Genomic DNA, 25,237 nt, shown 5'->3' with positions numbered 1-25,237 from the left:
GGCTTCAAAAGCCATAGGAAATTTCCGATGGGAAAAAACCATCGGAAAATACAAATTTACCGACGGTTTTAAAAGCCATCGAAATTTTCCGATGGCTTTAATGAAATAAACCATCGGAATCTAATTTAATAATTAAAAAAAACCTAACCATATACATCCTTACCAGCCACTCCTTACATTCTTTTTTCTCATTCTCTTCTCTTTTCCCTTCCATGGCTCCATGATTCACTCTCATCTCAGTCTTCTCTCTCTTTCTTCTCATTTCCCCTCCTCCTTTCCTCATCCTTTTCTCTCCTTAGAAGCAAGATTCTACTATCATGAAACAAACGCAGGGTCTAGTGTTTTTTTTTTTAACAAATTCAAGGCTTTTAAGGTCAAATTCGACCATGAAAACTCTAGTCTAGAGTTTTCATGGTTGAATTTGGCCTCATAAAACCAAATTCGAGGTGAAATTGGAAGGTAAGTATTTATTTTTGTAGATTTCTTTCTTCTAATGTTAGTTACTTTTGAGTTTCTTTTCCTTTTTTTTTTTGAATTTTCCCAATTGTGGTTGGTGAATTTTCTTGTGGTTGTTGCCGTAAATGTCGGTATAAAGTTGTTGGGCGTGAATTTATGGTGGTTTTTTCTTAGTTTCTTTTCTATATTTTTTTTTTGATTTTTTTCCCGTTGTGGGGCATGGATGTTGCGGCGGTGGCTGTTGCGGTGGATAAGTTGGGTTTGCGTGAGGGTGGGCCGAGGTAGGTTTGGTTAACAATGTGGTGTGGTGGTTTAGGGTGAGTGGGTTTAGGTTGTTATAGGTTGCAAATTTAGGGTAGGAAGATTATGAGCGGTTGAATGGGTGGAGGAAGAGGAGGCCGCGGCAATTTTTTTTTTTCTTCAGTCATTTCCGACGGCTAGGCCATCGGATTTTTCCGACGGTTTCTCTGACCATTAGAAAATTCCGACGGCTTGGCCATCGGAAGTTTTCGATGGAAAAGTCCATCGGAAATTTCCTATGGCCATTAAAAACCATCGGTAATAAGTATTCCGATAGCTTTTCCATCGAAAAAGTGTAAATTTCCAACCAAGGACTTTTCGATAACCATTTTCCAACGGAAAACTATCGAAAATCAAATTTTCGATGGATTTTGAGCAATTTCCGATAGATTTAAGCCATCGGAAATAGGCTCTTTTTTTGTAGTGTTATTAAGTAAGGCTTATACATGTTTAAAAGAGCTAAAATTATATTTTTATTATTGAATATGATTCATGATTTTATTCTCACCCATTTATTATTGGAATTAAGTCAATAAAGTTAGTTTATTTATATACTCACCCACATAAGTTGAGATCGAGTGAAAAAGTTAGTTTATTGCTCACTCACATAAGTTGAGATTGTGTCAAGCAAGTTATTAGTGCGTTTTATGCACTAAGGTATTAGTAATCGTGCAACTTTGTGCACAAAATCAGGGATGGAACCTTAATTAAAATAAATAGTATGTGCTCACTAATTAATTCAAGAATGAATTGTTAGTATGTGTTGATTGTTACTATGTTTATTCTTGATTGATTGGTTTGAGTCATTACAAGTTAATTGGTAAATCACGTAAAGTGTAAGAGGATGTGCACCAAAACTCTTGGAACGCATATACCTTAAGTGTGAACATATATTTAACCATAGCTTCTACAAGGGTACAAGACACTGTACTTTCTTTTATTATTATTTGACACCAGTTGATACTCACTTAGCCTAGCTCCCAAGTGAGGGGTCCCTTATTTTTAAGGGATAGTTAAGGCAAGGAAACCCGTTCGATGCGTTATCCAAAACTATATATTAATAAATTAAAGTAAGGTCATGAGTCAAAGGTAAGTTGACTTGTGTTGTATGGAAATCATGTTTTATTTATTTAATTATTTAATTTAGATTGCTAGGATATTCGTGTTAGTGTGATTTTCTTATTGATGCATATGGACTCAGCTTTTGCTGATTCGTACGTTGTTGTTTTTGTTTGGCTTTTCCTTGGATCAGCCCTACTATGATCCCTTTTTGTATGGTGAGTAGTGAGGTTAAACTAAAGAGAAGTACAGGTAGAAGGAGCATATCAAGCATGAGGGGATTAAGCGAAGAGGGTTACATGTTTCATTATTGTTTATTATATATCGTATTGAATTATTTATGTAACTGTTGACAACATATAATTATTGTTTTGATATTTAGTTTGGTTTTTAAAGGGCCTTTAATAATTGTTCTGAGTTATTGGTTGGATGTAAGTTAGTTTTAATGTTTGAGTTGATTTTAATAAACTTTATTTCATTTGAGTTTTTAAAAGTTAGACTTCCGTCGTGTGACTTTGAAAATTAGCCTTAGCTGTTATCACGGTGGCTGTAATACTTTGGATATTTCCTAAAAATTAGTTTAATTATTATTTGGATTAAGAAGATATTTTTAAAGAAGGGAATTTCTAGGGTATTACAATATATTCCTAACACAGTACCTAGTGTCTGCATATGGTACAACTTGCTGCAAAGTTTCTAACAGGCCCTGTTGACATAGCAAATAAGAGCAGCAGCAGTCAGTTAGGTCAACCAGGTGCAAAACACCATTTAAACAAATGAACACACATTAAAACATGCTTACCTTTTGTCTATCTAACATGAAGGTATACCCAAGACCCTGATTTTCATCTTTTAGGGTCTGCATTAGCTGCTCAAGGAAAACAATTCAGGTCTCTTTGTTCTCTATTTCAACTATAGCCTGGGCAACAGGGTAAATGTTATTATTGCCATCCTTACCAACTGCTACAAGAATCTATCCTGGGTATGGACCCTTTAAATGTGTGCCATCTAGCCCAATCAATGGTCTACAACTAGATAGGAACCCTTTTGCCAAGGGTGCAAGGCATATGTACATTCTCAAGAAAAGTGGAGGTTCAGGCTGCTCTATACCATCAACTACTACACAACAACCAGAATCAGGGTTGTGCTTCATAACAACTTTCCCATTATCCCAGACTCATCTAGCATATTGTTATGGTGCTGAGCCATAAATCATGAGTTTAGCCCTTGCCCTAGCCATCCAAGCTTTACTATAGGTTATTTAAATCCCTAGGTCACCTAAATTCCCCTTCTAAAATTCTTTATCTTCCACCCTGGTTCGGTCCTAATATCCTCAATATACTTCTCAGCTAAGTATTCAACACTTAAGTCGTGATTGCTTCTAACCCTTAAACACTTATGCTTCAAATTCAAGTTTTTAATCTACCAAAAGTCTTGATTTACAGACCTCCTAGCAAATACCTTAAAGTGACATCTCCTACCCCCAACACATGCAAGTACAAAGAGACAATCTACATGTTTTGGCATTCAGTTTACGCTAACACCTCCTTCTACATTGAATGATAATCTTGCTGCTATCATTGTGCAAATACCAATATTCATACCTATTCTCAATCGCATGAATCTTGAGAGCTTTCCTAAGAATTTTGTTGTTGAGGAACTTCTGGAATTTCACCAATTGAATTGGTCTTTTGAAGTCAGTTGCAGCATGGAACCAAGGACTGTTGTCATGCTCATTATCAGATCCTCTAGGACTCTCCAACTCCTCAATGCAGAAGTGAAATCTATATGTAGAGTAACCTCTTTGATTAGCTGTTCACTTTGCAGCACCAATTCATTATTCTGCAATCTAGCTACATGATGTTCATTCTTTTCTTGCACATCCTTTAGACTTGCATTAACCTCTTCTAAGATGTTGCTGATACTGTTGTCTAGATCTTTGGCATCTTCAGCTCCCTTATCTTCCCCCTCATCTTCCTCTGCTTCCCTTTCTATATTAGTCTCACTGAAATCAGAGCTTGATGAATCAGATCCAGATTCTAATTCTAGCTCAAGCTTTCTCCTTTTCTTCTTCTTGCAGTCACCCTTTATTCTCCCATTTCCCAGTCTCTTTCCCTTCTACATGTTACACCCATATGGATCTTCTGGCTCTCCTTGCTTTCCCTTCCCTTTAACACTCTCTGTGGGAAAATGTTGAGTGTCTTCTTCAACCTTATTTGCACCTTTATCACCCTTTTTTTCCCCTTGTCTTTTTGCTATTTTAACCTAGAGCTTCTTCTAACTTCAATGGGCTTCATAACATTGCTTTGACTATTTTGGGTAGGTTCAACAGTAATGGGTTCTTCACTAACAGCCCTAAAGTGTTCTTGGCTAGTATAGTAAAGTGCTACAAAGTCATTCTTATTCTTTGTCTTCAAAAAGCCCTTGCCTCCCTCATCATTCACAATTTTCTTTTTGTCATTTGACCAAGTCCTCCCCTTATTTTAATACCAAATATTCAACAAACTTGGCACATGCAAATCTAACTTCACAAACCCTCAAATGCAAGCTTCTCTAAGTAAGTGGACCGGCATTTCACTGAGTTTGCAGCTATACCTCTAGTATTCCCATCCTCCTTCATACACAACAACAAGCTTATCCTTAATTTTTTTTTTCACAAACACACCACCTAATCTAATCTTAACATCCACATATTCCATATCATCGGGCATCTGTTCATATAATAAGGCAATAATGAATAATTTAAAGTGAAAGTCATTTGTAACTAAACCCTAGACAATTAATTCTACAATGTGTCACATATAGCATGATTAAACAATTCCCCCAATTAAGCAACAATTACAATATAAATTGCCCAAAATAAAGTAATGGAATGTAACTCAGATACCCAATGAACCCTAACTTTACACAAAATTGCAATTATACCATCAACAACAAACAAATTCCAAAATTAAAATTGAAAATAACATAAATGCTTACCTCTCTCATCGCCATTGACATCACCAACTGTTAGGAACTTCACATAGCTTCTGGTCCCAAAAGAACACCCAAAGATGGTGACTTTTCGCATTCACCGGTACATGCAAGTACGGTAAAGCAATAAAATTGCATGCATTATAAACAAAACTCAGGGTTTCACTATGATTTTTTAGGGTTAGGTGCACATTTGATAGGATATTTAAGAAGAAAGAGGGAGGAAATTGATGAGGGTTCAGCAACTTTTTAAAGGAATTAAATGAGGGAAGTCATAAGGAGAGTTTAAAAGAACACTCAAGAATTAAGTCGAGAGTGAAGAAGAAAAAAAAAAAGAGGGAAGTTAGCTTGGTGGGCCTACAAACAGAAAACCCACCGGATTTTTGAAAAAGGTGGGAAACAAAAAAGTTAATGGGAGGTAATTTCAAAACAGGTTTATGATTTGGGTAGTAATTTACAAATTTTCCCAAACTTAATGATTTTTAGATGATTAAATAAAGTAACGAAATAAAAATTGAATAAAATAAAAAAAGAAAGTAAAAAATGTCAACAAGTTGTGTGAGTACGGCCGTGAGAAAGTAAGAAGGACGTGCAAAAAATGGGAAGCACGTCTAAGATAAAAATTTGGGGAGTTGTAGGACTAGGAGGGGCGTGGGAGCATGCATTGTCATTTAGCGGTTAGAGACATCAACCGAATTTCGCGCCCAACTACTCAAATTCTTTCTCATCAAACACCCCTTTCTCCACCGTTGACACCCATTACATTTTCCCTTTCTCTCTCTTCTTTCTCTCTCCTCTCCATTTCAATTTCTTGCATTCAATCAATCAATCAGTTTTCTCCAACCAAGATTCATCATCTGATCTCTTCCGACGATTTATTGGGTAATTTTAATCTGCTTGTTATTATTTTCTTGGTAATTATTGATTTATTTTGTGTTAGGATTTTAATTTGTGATTTTGTGGGTTCAAATTTCGTATAAGGTTGCGTTTATCTGAACCTCTTCGTTTTGTTTGTTGATGGGATTTTTTGTTTTTGTAATTTTGTAGATTTTGGTGCATTCTTGTTAGCAAATTATAAGGGATTATCTATTATTTTTATGTTATCAAAATTGACAATGATTTCATGACTTATTATTATAATTCTTAATCTTTGTGGTTTAGGAATTATTTGTATTTAGATGTAGGATTTACTTATTTGGGTGGTTGTATCTTTATCTCATGATCATTACCCTGTTGTGCCTTGGGTGCGCCTAATTAGGTGCTCATCATTTCTCTTGTCGAATTGTATATCCAATAAGCAAGAAATTAGCATCGGGTGCACCTAGCTCCACTCGCACCTAGGTGCAATGGGTGAATTATAGATTTTAGGTCATCTTGGAGCTAAAGATTTAGGATTGCAAAAATTTTCCTTCTCTGAATGGATTTATCTTTGTAAAAACAATATTGATTTATAATAACTGTGCCTTGAACAATTTTGTGATGCAGGAATTTGACTTGCTGAATATAGGCTACGATTAAAGTCTAATATTGATATAAAAAAATATATTAACAACTAAGATCATTTGTGTGTTGAGAAACCTACTGCACCAACAACTTGAATAATGTTCTGCTGCGGAGGTACAGAAGAGGAAAACGCAGGCCCTCCGGCTCATTACACCGCCCCTCCTAGAGGAAATAATCCTGTTGGTGGTAATTACTCATTTTATCTTGTTTTTCTTAGGATGTCTATACATATGCAATCATTTACTAGATAATTACTTGTAATATAAACACCTTCATGTAACAATATGTGATTAGCAACTGAGAATTACCTCCATTGACCTAGCTAGTTTGTGAAGAAATCGCTGGACATTGTACTTAAACTTGTAAACCTTAAATCATCAGTTGTAAGGTAGAATGGTTGAATTTGGAGGGCACATTGTAAGGTAGGGTGGGTGGGTGGGTGGGGAGGTGAGAACAGCATCCGACCATGAGTTTATGTGATTTGAGAATTAAGTCATCAGTCGATCTCTTGGACTCTTGGTTGGGAGGTGGGAGTGATACCTTTATACATTTCGTTCCTACTTGATTCATCATAATGAGTCGAGGGCCACAAAAGTCATCCATTCTATTAAGGTAGACTTGATTGACATCAAATTGTTGATTAACAAAACTATGAATGAAGCTGATAAGAATATTAATTAACAAAAGTGTCATCATGTTAATTGTTGTGTAACCTTAGAACTATACTGAATTTTATATGATTAGGAGTTAGCTTGTTTGATATGGAACTTTCATTTGATGTTATTTTATAGGTGGGGATAGAGGAGAGCCGAAAACTGGTAATGGAACAAGAAGTGGAGCGCCAGTAAAAGCTTTGCCAATAGAATTGCCAGCTGTGCCATTGGATGAACTAAACAAATCTACCAACAACTTCAGCCAGAAAACTCTGGTTGGAGAAGGTTCTTATGGAAGGGTTTTCCATGGAAAGTTAAACAATGGCCTAGAGGCTGCAATAAAGAAATTGGACACGAGTTCTGCACAGGATTCAGATTCCGACTTTGCAGCTCAGGTATCTTACATTTTTCTACATAGTATGGTTTTATATTTTTAGGAATTTTGTTCCTGTTTTCTGATAAGTGGTGGCTCATTGCAGTTGTCGATTGTTTCAAGACTAAAGCATGAGCATTTTACGGAGCTTATGGGTTATTGTTTGGAACAAAATAACAGAATATTGGTCTATCAGTACGCAACAATGGGCTCTTTACATGATGTATTACATGGTATTCCATCTCTTAATCCGATCTTCTTACTCATCTTTTAATTGGCAGCAGAGTAGTTTGCAATTTTTGTAATCAAATCATCTTTGATGCCCTGTACAGGAAGGAAAGGAGTACAAGGTGCAGCACCAGGGCCTGCACTAACATGGGCACAAAGAGTAAAAATTGCCTTTGGAGCTGCAAAAGGTTTAGAGTACCTGCATGAGAAGGTGCAGCCTTCTATTGTTCACCGAGATGTTAGATCTAGCAATGTCCTGTTGTTCGATGACTTCTTGTCAAAAATAGCTGACTTCAACCTGACAAGTGCTTCTTCAGAGACAGCAGCTCGCTTGCACTCAACTAGAGTCCTCGGAACATTTGGTTACCATGCTCCTGAGTATGCTCTTCTTTTCATCTAGTAAATTTTATTGCTTATTCCAATCATTTTACTCATCTCTTAATTGGTAGTAGAATAGTTTTTACTTTTAGGCGCGATGAAGATCACTAGGACTGGACTTCTTTCTAGGGAACTAGGATAAGATATGTCAAAGATTGATAGAGAAACAAGGATTGTGTTTATGGGATTACTAAACAAAGCTCTTAATAATGATAACTACTGTAAAAATTAATTGGGTTAATATTGATAGACAAAGCCTTTAATCAGTTTAATGACAGATTTTTAAGCTCATTGGTGCTTGGAGAAGTTGAACCTTTCTTGTTTGTTTCATAAACAGGTATGCAATGACGGGGCAAATAACTCAGAAAAGTGATGTTTACAGTTTTGGTGTTGTTCTTCTTGAGCTTTTGACTGGAAGAAAGCCGGTAGATCATACTATGCCAAAAGGGCAACAAAGTCTTGTTACTTGGGTGTGTTTCCTTTTATCATTATTGCATAAATTTCATTTTTGTCACTTTCGTATTACCATTTTTGCTTAGTAAATTGCTTGTCACAGGCAACTCCTCGGTTGAGTGAGGACAAAGTGAAACAATGTGTTGACCCCAAGCTTAACGACAATTACCCACCAAAAGCAGTAGCTAAGGTTAGAAATGTACTTATATTATTGTTCTCCTTTTACATTTAACTTTTAAAGCAAATGTTTCATGTATATAAATTTATCTGAGTTAATCAAACCTTATTTTTTTCATCTGTTTACTTTCGTCTTCTTATAGTAGTTTAATAAGTATATATCCCATTTATGTGTACATAATGTTGGCTCTTTGGTAATTATCAGATGGCAGCAGTAGCGGCCTTATGTGTTCAGTACGAAGCTGACTTTAGGCCCAACATGACGATTGTGGTTAAGGCTCTGCAGCCTCTTCTGAATGCAAATAAACCAGCAGGCACCGATGCACAAGCATGATTATTATAATGAGATACCAAGATATTTCATTATGCCCATGATTTTTTCTTTTTTTTTTTGTGCTCCTTTTGTGTAACTCTTACGTTTAGTATTTCTTCATTTAGACATTTGATGCAGAAAACAGTTCGGTTCAGAATCACTGAGAATTAAAAATCAGTATTTCCTCATTGCCATTTACACGTTTTTGTGGGGAGCATCAAGTCTTGTTCATTTAGGCAGATAATTTCTCCTAGTCAAATCTTTTGTTTAAGATAAAATTTTAATCAAATTTCAAAGGGCATGCACGCCTTCTCTTGATTTTTGAATAAATGAGTCACACAGCCGGTTAAAACACCCTTTATCTACTTTTTCTGTTTAGTTTTGCGTTCTTTGCTGCATAAGATCCTGTTAGTTCTCGACTCTACAATGCTTTGAGTTAATTTTTTCACCCGGAATACATCTTATTTTAGTCCGCTAATGCAGTATTCAGCAAAGAAAACACCAAAAAGTATCATACAGTATTCATATACCAGGAACATACAGGGGATGATTTGACAATTTGGTTCATAATCCAAGCAAGTGACCAACCTGTTAACGAATAACTTAACTTCAATCTTGAGAACTGCACTTAGACTAGTTCTTTGCAGCATAAGATCCTGTTATTTCTCGACTCTACAATAGCATATTATTTTAGGCTGATTATGCAGTATTCAGAACAGAAAACACCAAAAAGTATCTTACAGTATTCGTATACCAGGAACATACAGGGGATGATTTCACAATTCGGTTTATAACCCAAGAAGTACCCAATATTATAGGCTATAGCAAATATAATACATCTAATTTATATCATCGGGTGTTTTTTAATATTCTATTTAGCTCACTCAAATCAAGAAACTGATCAATCAATTAAGCATGCCAGAAGTAAAATTCTGCCAATCTTATAACATCTCTAATTATTAAAAACATATACTACGTATATTGAAAGATGATTCAATTTAAAAAATAAAGATTGAGATAGCAATTTTAATTTCTAAACAATAAAAATAGATGATACAATATTTATTAAGAACTATAGCTCACATATGAAATCTCTCTGGTACGAAATAATAAGAACAAACTCTATTAAGAACACATTCTATTATTAATCCTTCAAGCTGTATTTTCTCCCGGTGAAGGGTTTCAGTGACTGCCCTATCTTTGAAGATTCCGAACTCACATCTGAAGCCTTAGTCGATGTATTATTTGACATTACAACAGCAGCTAAATCTTCCTTTGTCGGGTTATTACTCTCATTCAACCTCCTTCCTACAACAGCAGCTAAATCTTCCTTTGTCGGGTTATTACTCTCATTCAACCTCCTTCCTCTGCCACTAAACGGAACAAAACCTAATGGTTCTTTAACTTCTTTCTCTGGCTTAGGAAGAGGCTTAAAAACCACTTTCGGAGGCTCCACATAGTCCAAAGGAGTTGCAAAATCAACCTCTACATCAGTTTCAATCACACAAACCGCGTTTGATGGCCTAGCTTCAACAATATCAACATACAACGGCTTCCCCTGATGCCTAATAACAATAGTATCTCCTACCGTCAAACAAGCATACCCATTACAAAACGCGTTCTCAAGTACAGCTTTAGGGTTTCGAATATTCAAAAAATCAACACTATGAGGTTGCAACTTCACAAAAGTAGCCCTATCAAGACTTACATTCTTGAGATGGATCCTATCTCCGTCTTCTAGACATATGTTTTTCATCATCCACTCCGGCATAAACACCACCCCCTCTTCACCCGTAAACTCTATGACTCCACAATGAGAGATTTTCTCCTTGTTTCGATTTTCAATCTTGAAAAGCATCGGAAATCCTACCCCTTCATTCATCAATTGTTGTAAAGCCGATTCTGGCATAATAATCTTGTTACCAACCTCTAAGTTGGTTTTCTCTATGTAAGAAAACGGGTAGACGTTATACCATTTATTGAAACCTGATTCTTCTTCCCATCCACTATTAGTCCTCTCCCCCTCTTCGCTAACGACATCATCACCTTCACTATAATCACCAAGTTGTTCGTCATCATTATTATGGTTGATATCATAATGATCAACACCTTCCATATTGTCACCTTCATGATTTTCTTCATCATTAAAATAATCATCATGATTTTCTTCACCATTATTATTATCATGATGATCAACACCTTCTCTATTATAACCTGACGGATTCATAATTACCAGGGTTGAAAAGTTTTTTTTTTTTTTTTTTTTTTTTTTTTTTAAGCTAATTGAGGTTTTTTTTTTTTGACGAGAGCTAAGAGAGTTGAAATTATGCGGAAGTATTTGATTAGGTTATCATGAGTACTTGTTTTGAGTACTTATATAGAAAAAAGAGCTAAAATATTTTAGAAAGTTTGAGTTTATGTAGAATTACTGAATTAGAATTTTTTTTTTTTTTAATAACAGAATTCTATCTTATGTAAAAATAGGATTCTATTATTATATTTTAAAACATGATAAACCTAAGAATAAAATCAGTTAACAATATTATTTAGGAAAAGGGTTAAATAAACTTTACAAAAATATGTGTCAAAAAAAAAAAAAAAAAAAAAAAAAAAAAAACTTCACAAAAATAAAATAAATTTTATTGAGTACTCGTAATTCATCATAGCAGTGATGGCGTAATAAAGGGCAAGTTTCAAATTTCAATCACTACAGCAAAAATTTCACAATTAGAAAAAACACACTTTTTAAAAAAAAAAATAAATAAATAAAAATTAGAAAACACACTTTTTTAGAATAAAGTACATATTACGTTTAATTGTTTTAAGCTAAGCCTTCAACATAGAGGAGTGGCTCGATAATTTTCCGAATCAAATTCATGTTATATACAATTGTTTGTACATAAAATCATTACTTCGAACCTGAGATAAACCAACTACTTGTTTTATAGAGCCTGTTGCAAAAAAGTTTATACATCCATAATTTTGTCATGCAACAAAGGAATTTTGTGTGGATTTGACTCTTCCTCTATGTTATAAATCAACTTATTTTCTTCATCTTTCTTATTAAGCATCTCTTCTTCAGATTTTCCTTTTATCAACGTATAGAATCCAACTGCTATAATCAATCCTCCAATTACACTGCGCAACAAGAATTACAGAATTTAATATTATCCATTAATTAAACAATATAGTATACTTACTTGTAAATGAAAATTTTAAGTAGACATATCAATCAATTAAATTATTTTATAATAGTCGTTCTTCTCGTCCTTTTTCTCTAGGTCTTTCAAAACTCAAAATTGTTCTTTTTTTTTTTTTTTTTGCTATTTTGGATAATATCTGATGAGTTTTTAAGATAACAAATTTTTAAATAAATTGGATGTACAATAAAATATTGTACTTCCGTTATAAAATTACCTTAATATGAGCAAAAGTTACCCTAATAAGAATAAAAGTTGCCCATGAGAGAAATTAGAAGAAAAGGGAGGAAGATTAAATTAAGGGGGCGTTTGGTTCACGAAATATAGGTATGAGGTATGGGTTTAGAATGACTAAAACCCATACCATATGTTTGGTTTTCAAAAATATGAATTTCAAACCCATACCTCAAACCCATGAGGTATGGGGTTTAGAAACCTTGGGAGGGAGGTGGGTTTGGCTCATTCCATTCCTTTAGGTATCAAATAGAAGGAGAGAATAGTGAGATATTCCATTCCAGAATTAAACCAAACACATGGTATTAGGTATCAAGTTCCAACCCGATACCACCTTAACCCCATTCCTGATTCCAACCCCATACCACTCTGTAAACCAAACGCCCCCTAAGAGAGTTGGAGGGACATTAGTGGGGGTAATTAGAAGAAATTGGGTGGGATTAGTAAATAATAGGTCATGTGACATGCACATGTTCAGTCAACACCAGAAAACACTTGGTCAATGCCAGATTGTGATCCTCGGCTGTCTTCAACAAAAAAAAAATTATAATCTGGTTTCCCCATGCCAAAAAATTTTTATAAGGTTTTTCCCAACAAATAAATAGTTGTTATAAATGGTTTTTTCTGACAAATTTTCCTATTAATGAAGTGTATCCGTGAAAAAAAACCGCATTGGTGGAGTAACTATTTCGCAAATGTCGTATGACTATTTATTAATATTACGAAGTATAATTTTACTATTTATCCAGAGTTTTGTTTGGGACATATACGTGATTATGGTCAATTGATTATTATTATATATAAGCTAGAGTTTGAGTTTCAATTTGAACCAACAATGTAACAACTAACAAGTTTAGTTCTTAATAGTATATTATTATAGAAATAAATCAAATTAAATTCAATAATAATAAAAAAAAAAAAAAAAAAGTATAAGAAATTGACGAGTGGAAATCATAGTACCTCCCAAGGTGTAGCACATCCCCAAGGAACAATGCTCCCAATACAACTGCGATAATCATTTGAAGTGGCTTAAACATTGCTATAAATACTGGTCCCTTCACTCTGCATGCCCATGTGTCCACAATATTTAACGACCCAAATGTTACTGCCTGTTCAAGTTTAGACAATATTTCAAAATTAAAATTTTTTGAATTGGTAAATTAAAATTGATTTAGATAGAATTATAAACTTCATAAAGTATAATTTGGTCCAATAAGAAGAGAACAAATTATAAGAATTACCCCAAAGAGAATTGAAACTAGTTCGATACCAATTGTTGGTGTCCAAACACTTGCATCATTTTCCACAAATAAAGTAACGATTGATACAATTATAGTCTCAAAGATAAATGTAATTAGTATTATTAGCACTTCCGAAGGGTAATCCCTTGCAATCCAAGTCTGAAAAAAAGAAATGAAGTGATAAATAATCGAAATATATTACATGTTGACTTTAGACATATATGGAAAAGAAAATGGGGGGGGGGGGGGGGGGGGGGGGTTGCAGTCGAGAAAAAAAAAGTGTCGTAATAACATTATATGACGTATGATTTTGTTACAAGTGTCAATAAAACACATCTATTTATTGCGTATTTATAATGAATTCAAAAAAAATATTACCTTTGTGACATACGCGAAGGAGAGGAGTAAGCAACTCATTGAGAGAAATGCCCCTCCAACAACCCAATTTGGTTGAGTTTGAAGTTGCATTAGAGAATGGAGAGATGGCTTGGTAGGTGAAGGAAATATACTACTGATTGGGAGTCCTTGGTAGAAGATCACTACGAATGCTCCACTAATTGATACTAAGGTTCCTATCAACTTTAGTATGCTACTTTGTGAACGTAGATTCAAAATCTCCATCCTATATTCCACAATTTATATATGGAGTACAGATTAAATAAATATATGTTTAGCTCAACTTATTTAAGAATATATATACAAGTAGGATTTTATAAGTAATTAAAATATACCACATCTAAGTTCAACTTTTTGACAAATTAAGTTATGCATGATTTTAAAACTAATAATTAGATTAGGCCACATCAAATTAAACCACTTTTTTTCCTTAATTTGCATTTTCTTATTGATCACTAAAATGCATATATATGTGTCCAAAAAAAAAAAAAATGCATATCTAATTCCATACAAAATAATTATGAAAAACGAACATATGTATACAAATCTTATTTGATAATTGGTTTTTTAAAGATTAGCTTACAAATAAGTTTAAAGTCTAGGGTCTGTTCACATTTACTGAATTGAGCTCAACTGGACTGAAGTAAACTGATTGGAACTGAATTGATTGGAGCTGAGCTGAACTGAACTGAACTGAGCTAAAATGAATATTGTATGAGAGAGGGAAATTAGGAGCAGAATTGAACTGAACTGAACTGATTGAAGCTGAACTAAACTGATTGGAACTGAACTGGACTGAAATTAAGTAAATGTGAATAGACCCTTAGTCAAATTAAGAAATCAATCAAATCAGAAATGAAACAAATCATATTAGATGAAATAGTGAATTCTACATGGCCTAAATTATGCTCCATTTTTCAAATAAACTATGTGCTCCATACCCATATGTACACATAAAATAAACATAATACAAGTATATATATACTCCAATTATTGATCTTAATATATAGTTACCTGAAAATGATGGCTATAATGAAAGTAAAAGCAAGTGAAAGATTAATCATTGCTGATGCTAGTGTTGGTGAGCTATAGCGTAATCCAGTGTAGAAGAAGATCGAAACACCAAAACTGCATATGAATTTAGAGTAAAAATTTTCAGTATACTAGTGCAACCAGGGTGTATCTAATATATTTGAAATGAGATGCTTCCTTAGATGATCCTCATATATGATTTTTAGTTTCCAGAGTTTCAATGTATATTTTCAAAAGCAATGATAAAGTAATAGGAAAATTTGCAAATAGCTGCCATTTAAAATTAGTATTTTGCAAATTACAGTCATTTAAAAAAAATTGTAAATTGTAGCGCAAAAATTGTTATAAATTGTAAATTGCAACCTAATTCAAATTTTTCATCGGTTTGCGTGTCGAAAAATGTTCAGGATTTTTTCGCATTTGCTACCACCTACCCCCACCACGAACCCAACCCCCACCTCCCTTTCCCCCACCCACCGAAGCCAACCCCCACCGAATTCAGCCCCCCTCCCCGTTCCCTCCACCGGAATCGACCCCCCTCCCCTTCTCCTACCCTTTTCGACCACCCCTAACCCTAAACCACCACCCAAAAACTACCATGAGCGAACCCTAAAACACGTTAAGAGTGGTTTCGGGCTGGTGGTTTAGGGTTAGGAGTGTCGGTTTTTGGGTGGGGAAGGGGAGGGGGGTCGCTTCCGATGGGGGGTAATGGGGAGGGGAGCTGATTTCGATGAGGGTTGGCTTCGTAGATGGTGGGGTTGGCTTCGTGGTGGTTGGCTGGCTTCGTGGGTGAGGGAAGGGGGGGTTTGGCTTCATGGGTGGGGAAAAGGGAGAGTAGTGAGGTCGCCGGCGTCGGCCGAATCTTTTGGCGCCGCCCGCCGGCAGGGGGGAGGGGGAGGGGTGGCCGGGTTTTTTTCTTTTTTAAAAAAAAAAAATTAAAAAAAAAATTTCTTTTTTTTTTAAAAAAAAAAAATAAACTTAACGGAACGGATTCCGTTAAGTGGTTGTGATTTCTAACAAACTTTGTTTAAGGTGGTAGCAATTAAAAAAAAAAATTTAAACGGTAGCGAATCTAAAGCAAGGCGTTTCAAATGGTAGCAAATGTGAAAAAATTCAAATGTTCATTTAATGTTTTAGCTTAGGGGCCATTTTAATTCTAAAGAATCCAAATTGAGCTTGAAATCGGCAAAAAAATAACGTAAGTGCCAAAACATTTTTTGACAAAAAATAAACTTGTTTATTAACGTGTAAAGCTAAAGTACTCGATCAGAAAAACATAGTTGAGTACCCACTTCCTAAAACTGAAGAAATTTGGGTACTCACAACATTTCTTAACTCCTGCCAAACCTTCATTACCATTCATTTGTTGAGTACCCACTTCCTAAAATTGAAGAAAGTTGGGTACTCACAACATATCTTAACTCGTGCCAAACCTTCATTACCATTCTTCAAATGAAATATATGTTACAAAATTATTTTCCCTACCTTATAAATAGTACGAAGTATGAGATTACTTTTATAAATAGTGTAATGTCAATTACACCCTTTAAAATTACATTTATACCCTTATTATTAATATGTACTCTTACAAGTTTTATTTTGCCTCCATTAATATTAATTGTTTTTTTGAAGAAATTTGCCTTTCATTAATGTTAATTGTTTTTTTCAAAAAATTTTGCGTGTTATTAATGTTTGTTGTTTTTTAAAAATATTTAGAATAATGTGATGACATTTTTACTCCTAAAAATTTTTTTAAAATATATTCTATCATTAATGTAAAAAATTAATGATAAAAAAAAAACCTGAAAAACTTCACAAACAAGACTAGCTATGGCGCACGCGTAACCACCTTAGTTATTATAAAAGCAATAGGTAGGGATGAGAGAAGAAGAGGAAGTTGGAGTATGGACAACTAATTATACTAGGGATGACAATGGGACGGGTCAATTCAAATAAAAACCCGCCCCATAACCGCCCCAATGGGGCGGTGCGGCGATGATGCGTCTCGATTTGGCAGATGGTGGGGTGCGGATGGGGATAAAAATCATACCCTCCATGGGTGATGGGGCGGGGTGGATTTTAATTTGTACCCGCCTCATCCCCGCTTTATCCTCACCCCATACCCATCTATGTATTTTTTTTAAAAAAAAAGTATATACATTTATACTATTTCATATACTACTTCCGTTAACTTTTAGTTGCAACTTTGGGGTATTATTAACGGAGGTAGTAAATAATTATGTAAATAAAAAGTAATAAATGTGATACATTATAATATACCAAAAAAAATTTAAAAAGTTATAAACAATGATTTTTTTTTTTAGTTGTAATTTAAATTATGTAACATTGTTGTATTTGGAATGCGAGAATTAAGCGGGTCGTGGGTAGGGATTAGGTAGGAGTGGATATCCAAATGGAGACCCGGTGGGGCGGGGGATGGGGACGAGTTTAGGATCCACCGCGGGGATGGGGATGTGAATGTTAGGCGGGATGGGGATGTGAAAGCCAAAATCAGCCCCACCCCGCCCCCGCCCCGTTGACATCCCTAAACTACACCCCTCCCTACACTAGTGAAAAAAATCTATATTGCTCCAATTAAGATGGGGGTGTTTGCTCCGGTTTTGAACCAAAACACCTGTAGAGGTAGCTTATAGCAAGAGTAATTAAATGGTGACCATATAATCTGGACTACACTATACGTTATAGCGGATGTGAGAAGAACAATATTGAATATATAAAGTTAACAAGAAAAATAGACACAGATTTACGTGGTTCACCAATGATGTGTTGGCTACGTCCACGAGCAGGCGAGAACAATAGTTTTATTGATTTTGAGGAATATAGATTATATATTCAGAACAGATTTGAGACCAATCAATAAAAAAAATAGATTGATTGTCTCTCATATTTCTAATGCATGTTATCTCTCTCAGATCTCACATATGAGAAATAAACAAAAGACTCACAGATTTCTGAATGATCACTTAACTGATTCAACTAAAAGTAATCTTAAGAGGTATTATATAGAACTCTCCGAAGCATAAACTGAATTTGGGCCAAAGCCCAAACAATAACTAGGACCAAAACCACACGATCGTGTACCATAACCCACACGGTCGTGTATATCGCATAGTCATTAGCACGCCCAGCTACACGATCGTGTATCCAAAACCACACGACCATGTGACAAGTCTTGTAGTTAGGGATGTCAATGGGGTGGGGTGGGGCGGGGCGGGGTGGTGTGGATGTTGGCCTTCCCATCCCCATCCCCATCCTCGCGGCAGGTCTAATATTCATCCTCATTCCCGCCCCGGCGGGTACAACTCCAAAACCATCTCCGCCCCACCCCCCACTTGGATATTCATCACCACCTAATCCCCACCAAATACCCGCCTAATCCCCACCCAAGACCCACCTAATATTCGTCTCTCAAATACATAATCCTACGTAATTAATAAGGATTATAATATAAAAATATTCTTAATACACATTTTTGTTTATAATAAAAGTGTAATACAAATTATTATAATTAATATTTTATTTCACATAATTATTTTATAAAATAAAAGTATATAGATTTGGGTATGAAATAGGGATGAGGCGGGTACAACTTAAAATCCATCCCTGCCCCATCACCCATGGAGGGTATGGTTTTTATCCCCATCCCCGCCTCACCTCCCGCCAAACCGAGACCCATCCCCGCCCCACTGACATCCCTACTTGTAGTAGTGGAACTACATGATCATGTACCAAGAACCACATGGCCGTGTATATTGAAGAGTACATAATAACAATGACTACACGATCGTGTATCTTCTCGGTCACCGATTCAAGGCATATTCCATACACTCTATGTATAAAGTAAATTACAGATGTGTAAATAAATTATGTTATGTTTAATACTCTTTCCGATCTTTATTTTATCTTCTCAGTTGGTATAAAATGAAGTAGTAGATGGCCTGGAAAATTATAGGTTAACTTTTTGGTTCAATTTTTACTAGCTAGATCTTTGGAAATAGCTAGGGGTACATAAAGTCAAGGAATTCCTATTTCCAAATACTCTCACTTGATAAGAAGTTTAAGATTTGAATCTTATGAAATGAGCCAACACTTAATTAGTTGTATAACTTGTATTAAGAAATCAAATTTAAACTATATAGGTGGTGATTTATGTATTATGAAGTTCATGTCATATCATAAATACTATACATTATGTAAAATAGTTCATCATTATTGCTTCAGAGTTCCAAAATGAAAAAAAAAAAAAAAAAAAAAAAAAAGGTTACTTTATCAAAAAATATTTTTAAAAAAATGAACAATTTGTAAAGCAACAATTAATTTAAGAGAATACAAACATAAAAGTATGATTGTAAGACCACTCTCATTCATGGGCAAATAAAAAAAATGTCATTATCTCTCTACCCACTTTCTTACTCCTCTTTTCCACTTTTTCTTATGGGCATTTTTTTTCTACAACTTCTCACACATTCATGGGCTAAGAAAAAACTCACACTACTCTCTCTCTTATTTTTACTCTCTCCTAAAGTATTACTATAATCACATTATTTATTTTTTTTCTTTTATTTTTTTGCTGATTTGGTACCATGGCCCACACTACTGTAGCAATTAATTTTTGCCATTGCTATGGGCATTTGAGGATTTCCCCATGGGTATTTTTTCTAATGCTCATGAGTGGGAAGCCAAAATTTTGTTGTTTTCATTAAAATCTCGAGTGAGAGTGCTCTAATGATTGTAATGAAAAGAAAGATAAAAAATCATACTTGAGGATGGCAAGCAGGAATATCCGCAAAATTGTAGAGCATCCAATGGGTGGAGGTGGAGTTTTTCTGTTCAAATCCATTTAACAATCAATACAAACAATATTTTCAAAACTATAGAAATAAACGTACGAAATATTTGCTTTGTATTTCAATCTCATTCATCCGAAATTAATTATTATTGATCACAACAATAGTGTAATTTACAACTTAATTCAGATGGGTCAGATGATGAAGGTACGTAATGAACATTATTTGGTGAGAGGTTACTCGAGTTTAATTTGATCATTTACCAATATAGAAACATATCGAAGACATACCTATGGTAAAGGAAAGCAGCCGGGATAAGAAAGAGTGCAGCGATGCCATGAGTGTAAGTAATGTAAACATAGTTGCTCATTCCCTTTGCCGTGGCTGCCTTGGTCAGTGTATTGCTAACCACAAACATCACTTCCATTGCCAATACTATTGTTAATAACTTTACTTCCCACATCTTTTTTTCTTCTGATCTTGATTTTCTTCAGTTTTTCTCTCTATTTCTAAGCTTGATTTAAGTTTCTCTTCTTTCTCTTCTCATCCAATTCAATGATTACAATTACAAATTAAAATTTATACTGAGTATCATAATTCAAAAGATCTATAATTTTATTATAGCATAATTTAAAACTAAAAATAACAACTCCACATGGCCCCACTAATCAACAAAAAGTATTATTGATTTATAATTGGAATAATTCGTAGGTTTATTTTGTCAATAATACATAATCAATTTTAGGTAGGTCCAGCGTCCAGGCCAGTAGGCCACCAGATGATTTCCCTAATGGAGATTAAAAAGTAGTCCATGATTGGAAAAATATACTACAGTTTTTTCTTTTTAATAATTCTTTTTTTAATTTTATTTTGAGATTCCATATTCAGTAATAATATGGAATATAATTATCAAAAAAATAATACGAAATATTAAATTCATATAAAAACAAATAAATAAATATGGAGTATATTGCAATATTTGCAACCCACAGACACCACTTCCATTGTCATAATGATATCAATAAAATATTTAGGGCTTGTTTTTTTTAGCTTAATTTCAGTTTAGTTCAGCTCCAATCAGTTCAGTTCAATCAGCTCCTAATTTTCTTCTCTCATAAAATATTCATTTCAGCTCTATTCAGTTCAATTTAGTTCAGTTCAGTTCAGTTCAGTTCAGTTCAGTTCAGCTCAGTTCAATTCAGTTCAGTAAGGGCCTGTTCACATTTACTGAACTGAGCTGAACTGAACTGAACTGATTGGAGCTGAACTGAACTGATTACAGCTGAACTGAACTGAATTGAGCTGAAATGAATATTTTATGAGAGAGGGAAATTAGGAACTGAACTGAATTGAACTGATTAGAGCTGAACTGAACTGATTGAAACTGAATTGAACTGAAATTAAATAAATATGAACAGGCCCTTAATCCTTTTATATTTCTTCTTGATCTTCTCTTCTTTCTTTCTTTTTTGGAGCTTAATTCAAGTTTCTCTTCTCATTCAATTAAATGATACAATTACAAACTAAATATAATAATTTCATTCAAAACAAGTGCAATGTAATTACAAGTTTATAACACAAAAATCTATTAACGAGCTACTAAATCCAAAAAAAAAAAAAGTACTGTATTGAATTATTATTGGATTAATTCACAGATTTAATCCCACCAAATTAAAAGATTCCTCTCTAATGGAATAAAATAGTCCATGTCAACATGACACATGAGTATGTCCATGATAGAAAATATTACGAGTACAATTTGTTTATTTTCTTATTCATGATTCTATTAATCAATAATACTAGTTCGGAGTAGCTAGGTGATTGAGAAAGTTTTAAGCTTATAGTTTTGTAAGGCAATATATACAAGAAATTAAGAATCCAAGACTAGGCGATTGTGCCGTCCAAAAAAAAATTAAACTAAAAAAGACTAGGTTATTAGAATCTTTTTTTTTTTTCCCCTAGTTTTATATCTAATTGGATTTATAATTTTGTTGACTAGTATAAGGCCCTGTTCTCTTCACCTTATAAAAATAATATTAAGTAAAACTAAAAAAGAATTATAATAGAAAATCAGTAAAAATAATTTCAGTTTAGTAAAAATAATTTAAATTCAGGAAAAATAATTTCAGTTCAGTAAAAATAAGTTCAGTTCAGTAAAAATAATTTCAGTTCAGCAAAAATTAAGGTAAATCAAACAGGGCCTAACTTTGCTTAACAATAGTGGATTTCTTTTATTAGTAACTAGTTTTACATGTGTTTAAATATTCATTATAAAACGGACATCCGTATATAACCATACTTAACATGGAAGCCAAAAACTTTATTATAAAATTTAATCAATAATTCACGCATCGTCCGGACACAAAACTAGATTTATATCACTATCCCTTATTTTTTATCAATATTTCACTGATTCCGTTAACTGATAGCAAAAGTTAAAATAAAGGGCATATGTTAGGTAGTAAAATAAAATAAAAATTTTCATAGGTAGCAAAAATGAAACTGATGTATTTGATAGGTAGCAAAAGTCAAAAAATCCTAATAATTATCAATCCTAATTCCATTAGAATTAAAAAGAAATTTCTAGATTTTTCTAAAAGATTAAAGTCAATCCTAATAACTTTAGGAGTAATAATTAATAGGCCCTCCTCTAGATCATTGGGCAGCATCTAAAATTCATTTTGGGTCCAATTTAGTATTTTGGTCATAACTTCCTCATTATTCATCGGAATTAGGCTTATAATATATCATTGGAAAGCTCTTTTCAAACTCCATCCATCTATGCTATTATTGGACCCTTATCATGGACCAAACGAAATTTCACTGGCTATTTTCATAAATAGAGTAGATTTTCGAAAACAGAAAGAAAGATTTTAAATAAAAACAACCGCAACACTAGACTTTTCACACTTTCACTTCATTCGATAATCATACGGCGTGAAAGATATTCATCACTGGGTTTGGTTTTGGGGAGACTTATTTGGTTGTCTACAGAAGCTGAGGTAGGTTAAGAAAGCTCTAAAAAGGTTGAATAGATCTGAGTATTCTGAAATAGGGGCTCGTTTTTTAGCTGCTAAGGAGGATGTCATTAAAATCCAGAAGATGATTCAATCTTATTATAGTAATGATGTTTTTCAAAAAAAAAGAATATGAGTTGCTCGTAGTCTATGCTCAACTTAGGAAAGATTACTTTTCTTTCTTGCAATATAAAAGCAAGATGAATTGGTTGAAAGTAAGAGATGATAATACTAGATTCTTTCATCAGAGCATCAAAATGAAGGACTAAAAGAGAATTGAAGGATCATTTCTGTTAAAGATATGAGAGGTAACGGGTGCTTAGATAGAAGTTCTGTTGCTAATGCTTTTATCGAGTACTATAAATGGTTGTTAGGTACTACTCAGGATTGTTCTGGGATAGTTGATCATACAATTATTTCTCACGGCCCTTTGGTTAATGCTGAGCATCATGCTTTACTTCAGTCTCCAGTCACTAAACAGGAAATAAGGAAGGCTATGTTCAGCATTCCAGAGACCAAGGCTCCTGGGCCTAATGGGTTAAATAGCACCTTTTTCAAGTTGAGCTGGGATGTTGTTGGTGAGGACATAAACTGTACTAATCTAATCTTGATTCCTAAAATTGACCAGCCTGAATTAGTCATTGATTTCAGACCAATAGCATGTTGTAATGTTATGTATAAGCTTATCACAAAGCTGTTATGCTTGAGACTCAAGAAGGTGCTTCCCAAAATCATTGCTTAAAATCAATCTGGCTTTGTTACAGGAAGGAGAATATGCCATTGCATAGTTCAAGACTTAATTGGCAGATATAAGAGAAAGAAGAGAAAGAATTCCCCTCCTGCATATTTAAGGTTGATATAAGGAAGGCTTATGATTATGTGAGCTGGACTTTCTTAGAGGACATGCTGAATGCCCTGAACTTCCCTTCTTATTTTGTTAAACACATTATGACTTGTGTTACTTCTCCTACCTTTTCCTTAGGGGTAAATGGGGAAGTAAAAGGGTTCTTCCCAAGTAAAAAGGGTTTAAGACATGGAGATCCTTTATCTCCTTTGTTATTTGTGGTGTGTATGAAGTATCTGTGAAGAATCTTGTTCAAGATTGGGGATCGTAATTCTTTTCTCTTTCATCCTAGATGTAAAGGGGTGAGACTTAACCATTTAGTCTTTGCAGATGACTTGATTGTCATGTCTAGGGGTGATGCAAATTCTGCTACTCTTCTCATGAGAGGGTTGGCCACTTTTGCTGCTACTTCTATATTGGTTGCTAATGAAGGGAAGTCCAATGTGTATTTCTGCAATGTTATCAGGCTACAAAGACAACTATTATTAATAATTCTGGCTTTAAGGAAGGCTCCCTTCCTTTTAGATATCTAGAAATCAAGGTAAATGCAAAAAAGTCGTCTGCTGATGATTGTCAAGTGCTTATTGATAAGGTGGTGGCTAGGATCAGAATCTAGGGAGGAAGGACTCTTTCTTATAGTGCTAGAGTGGTGCTAGTAAATTCAGTTCTTGCTAATCTGTTTATCCTTCCTAAAAAGGTATGGGGTTACGTCTATTTGCATAAATTTCTTGTGGGATAGCAGAGCTATTTACTCAAGGTCGCCTCCCATTTCTTGGGATATAATCTGCAGACCTAAGAAGCAAGAGGGATTGGGTATTCATGACTGTTTTGCTGGGAATATTGCTGTTATAGGCAAGTACATTCGGGATATAGCTAATAAAAATGATAGTCTTTGGTTAAAATGGGTTAACCATCATTATATCAAGGGTAGAAACTGGAAGAAAATTGGTTGTCCTGCTGGCACTGGAGGCAAATCTGGAAAGCCAAGGAGTAAATTAAAGATGGTTTTGTTAGGGATACATGGAAAGTGCATTAGAAAGGGTACGCAGTCAAGTGCTTATCATTGGTTAAAGGAGATAAATCCTGAAGTTGTTTGGTGTAATCTGATTTGGTATAATATTCCAAAGTAGAGATTTATTATGTGGAAGGCTATGTGGGGAAGGTTGCATACTAGAGATAAGCTGAAGAAATTTGGGGCAATGGAGGATGATCAATGCCCTCTCTGTCAGGAAGCTGTGGAGACAAACCTGCACTTATTTTTTGAGTGCAAGTATAGTAATCAGTTGAAGCTTCAGTTGCGGGGAAGAATTGCAAACAGTTGAATTTCTGTAATTGTGTTGGAAAGCAAGGAACAGGTTCGAGAAGTTTGTCTTTCAGAGTTTGTGTACAGGGCTGGTGTATTGCATATGGCAGCAGAGGAATGAAGCTGTTCGGAAAGCTAGAGTTTTTAGACTAGAGTTCGTTGTTAATAAATTGTGTCTTGATGTATATAACAGGATTAGTAGTATAGTTTCTTGTAAATTTAGAGCTAGTGAGTTAGCTTGGGTCAAGCACATGTGCTTGGGGCTTAGTAGCCTCCGTGTATTCTTTGTTTTGTGA

The 25,237-nt window shown here is 34.4% G+C and overlaps 2 protein-coding genes and 1 pseudogene across 2 annotated transcripts; 1 reads left to right on the top strand and 2 right to left on the bottom strand.

Moving 5' to 3' along the window:
- The first annotated feature begins 6,389 nt into the window (after nt 1–6,389).
- LOC145607690 (protein CYTOSOLIC ABA RECEPTOR KINASE 4-like) lies at nt 6,390–9,080 on the top strand. Its single transcript, XM_081663280.1, has 7 exons — nt 6,390–6,477; nt 7,083–7,339; nt 7,424–7,550; nt 7,650–7,923; nt 8,261–8,393; nt 8,480–8,566; nt 8,759–9,080. Exons 1-7 carry the CDS (start codon nt 6,390–6,392, stop codon nt 8,885–8,887), a joined length of 1,095 nt encoding a protein of 364 aa, XP_081519406.1. The 3' UTR covers nt 8,888–9,080.
- A 930-nt stretch (nt 9,081–10,010) lies between these two features.
- On the bottom strand, nt 10,011–10,982 carry LOC145606953 (ubiquitin fusion degradation protein 1 C pseudogene; annotated as a pseudogene).
- Nucleotides 10,983–11,832: 850 nt separating this feature from the next.
- On the bottom strand, nt 11,833–20,241 carry LOC145609659 (WAT1-related protein At3g28050-like). Its single transcript, XM_081665111.1, has 7 exons — nt 20,068–20,241; nt 19,751–19,816; nt 14,952–15,065; nt 13,920–14,163; nt 13,542–13,700; nt 13,261–13,409; nt 11,833–12,004 (listed from the first exon to the last, which is right to left on the bottom strand). The coding sequence occupies exons 1-7, from the start codon at nt 20,238–20,240 to the stop codon at nt 11,833–11,835; spliced, it is 1,077 nt and encodes a 358-aa protein (XP_081521237.1). The 5' UTR covers nt 20,241.
- Between the last annotated feature and the right edge of the window lie 4,996 nt (nt 20,242–25,237).

The sequence above is a fragment of the Chenopodium album genome, chromosome 23, assembly GCF_948465745.1.
Source record: "Chenopodium album chromosome 23, dcCheAlbu1.1, whole genome shotgun sequence".
NCBI lineage: Eukaryota > Viridiplantae > Streptophyta > Magnoliopsida > Caryophyllales > Amaranthaceae > Chenopodium > Chenopodium album.
The sequence above is the reverse complement of the archived record's forward strand: the minus strand, read 5'-3'. Positions and strand labels throughout refer to the sequence as shown.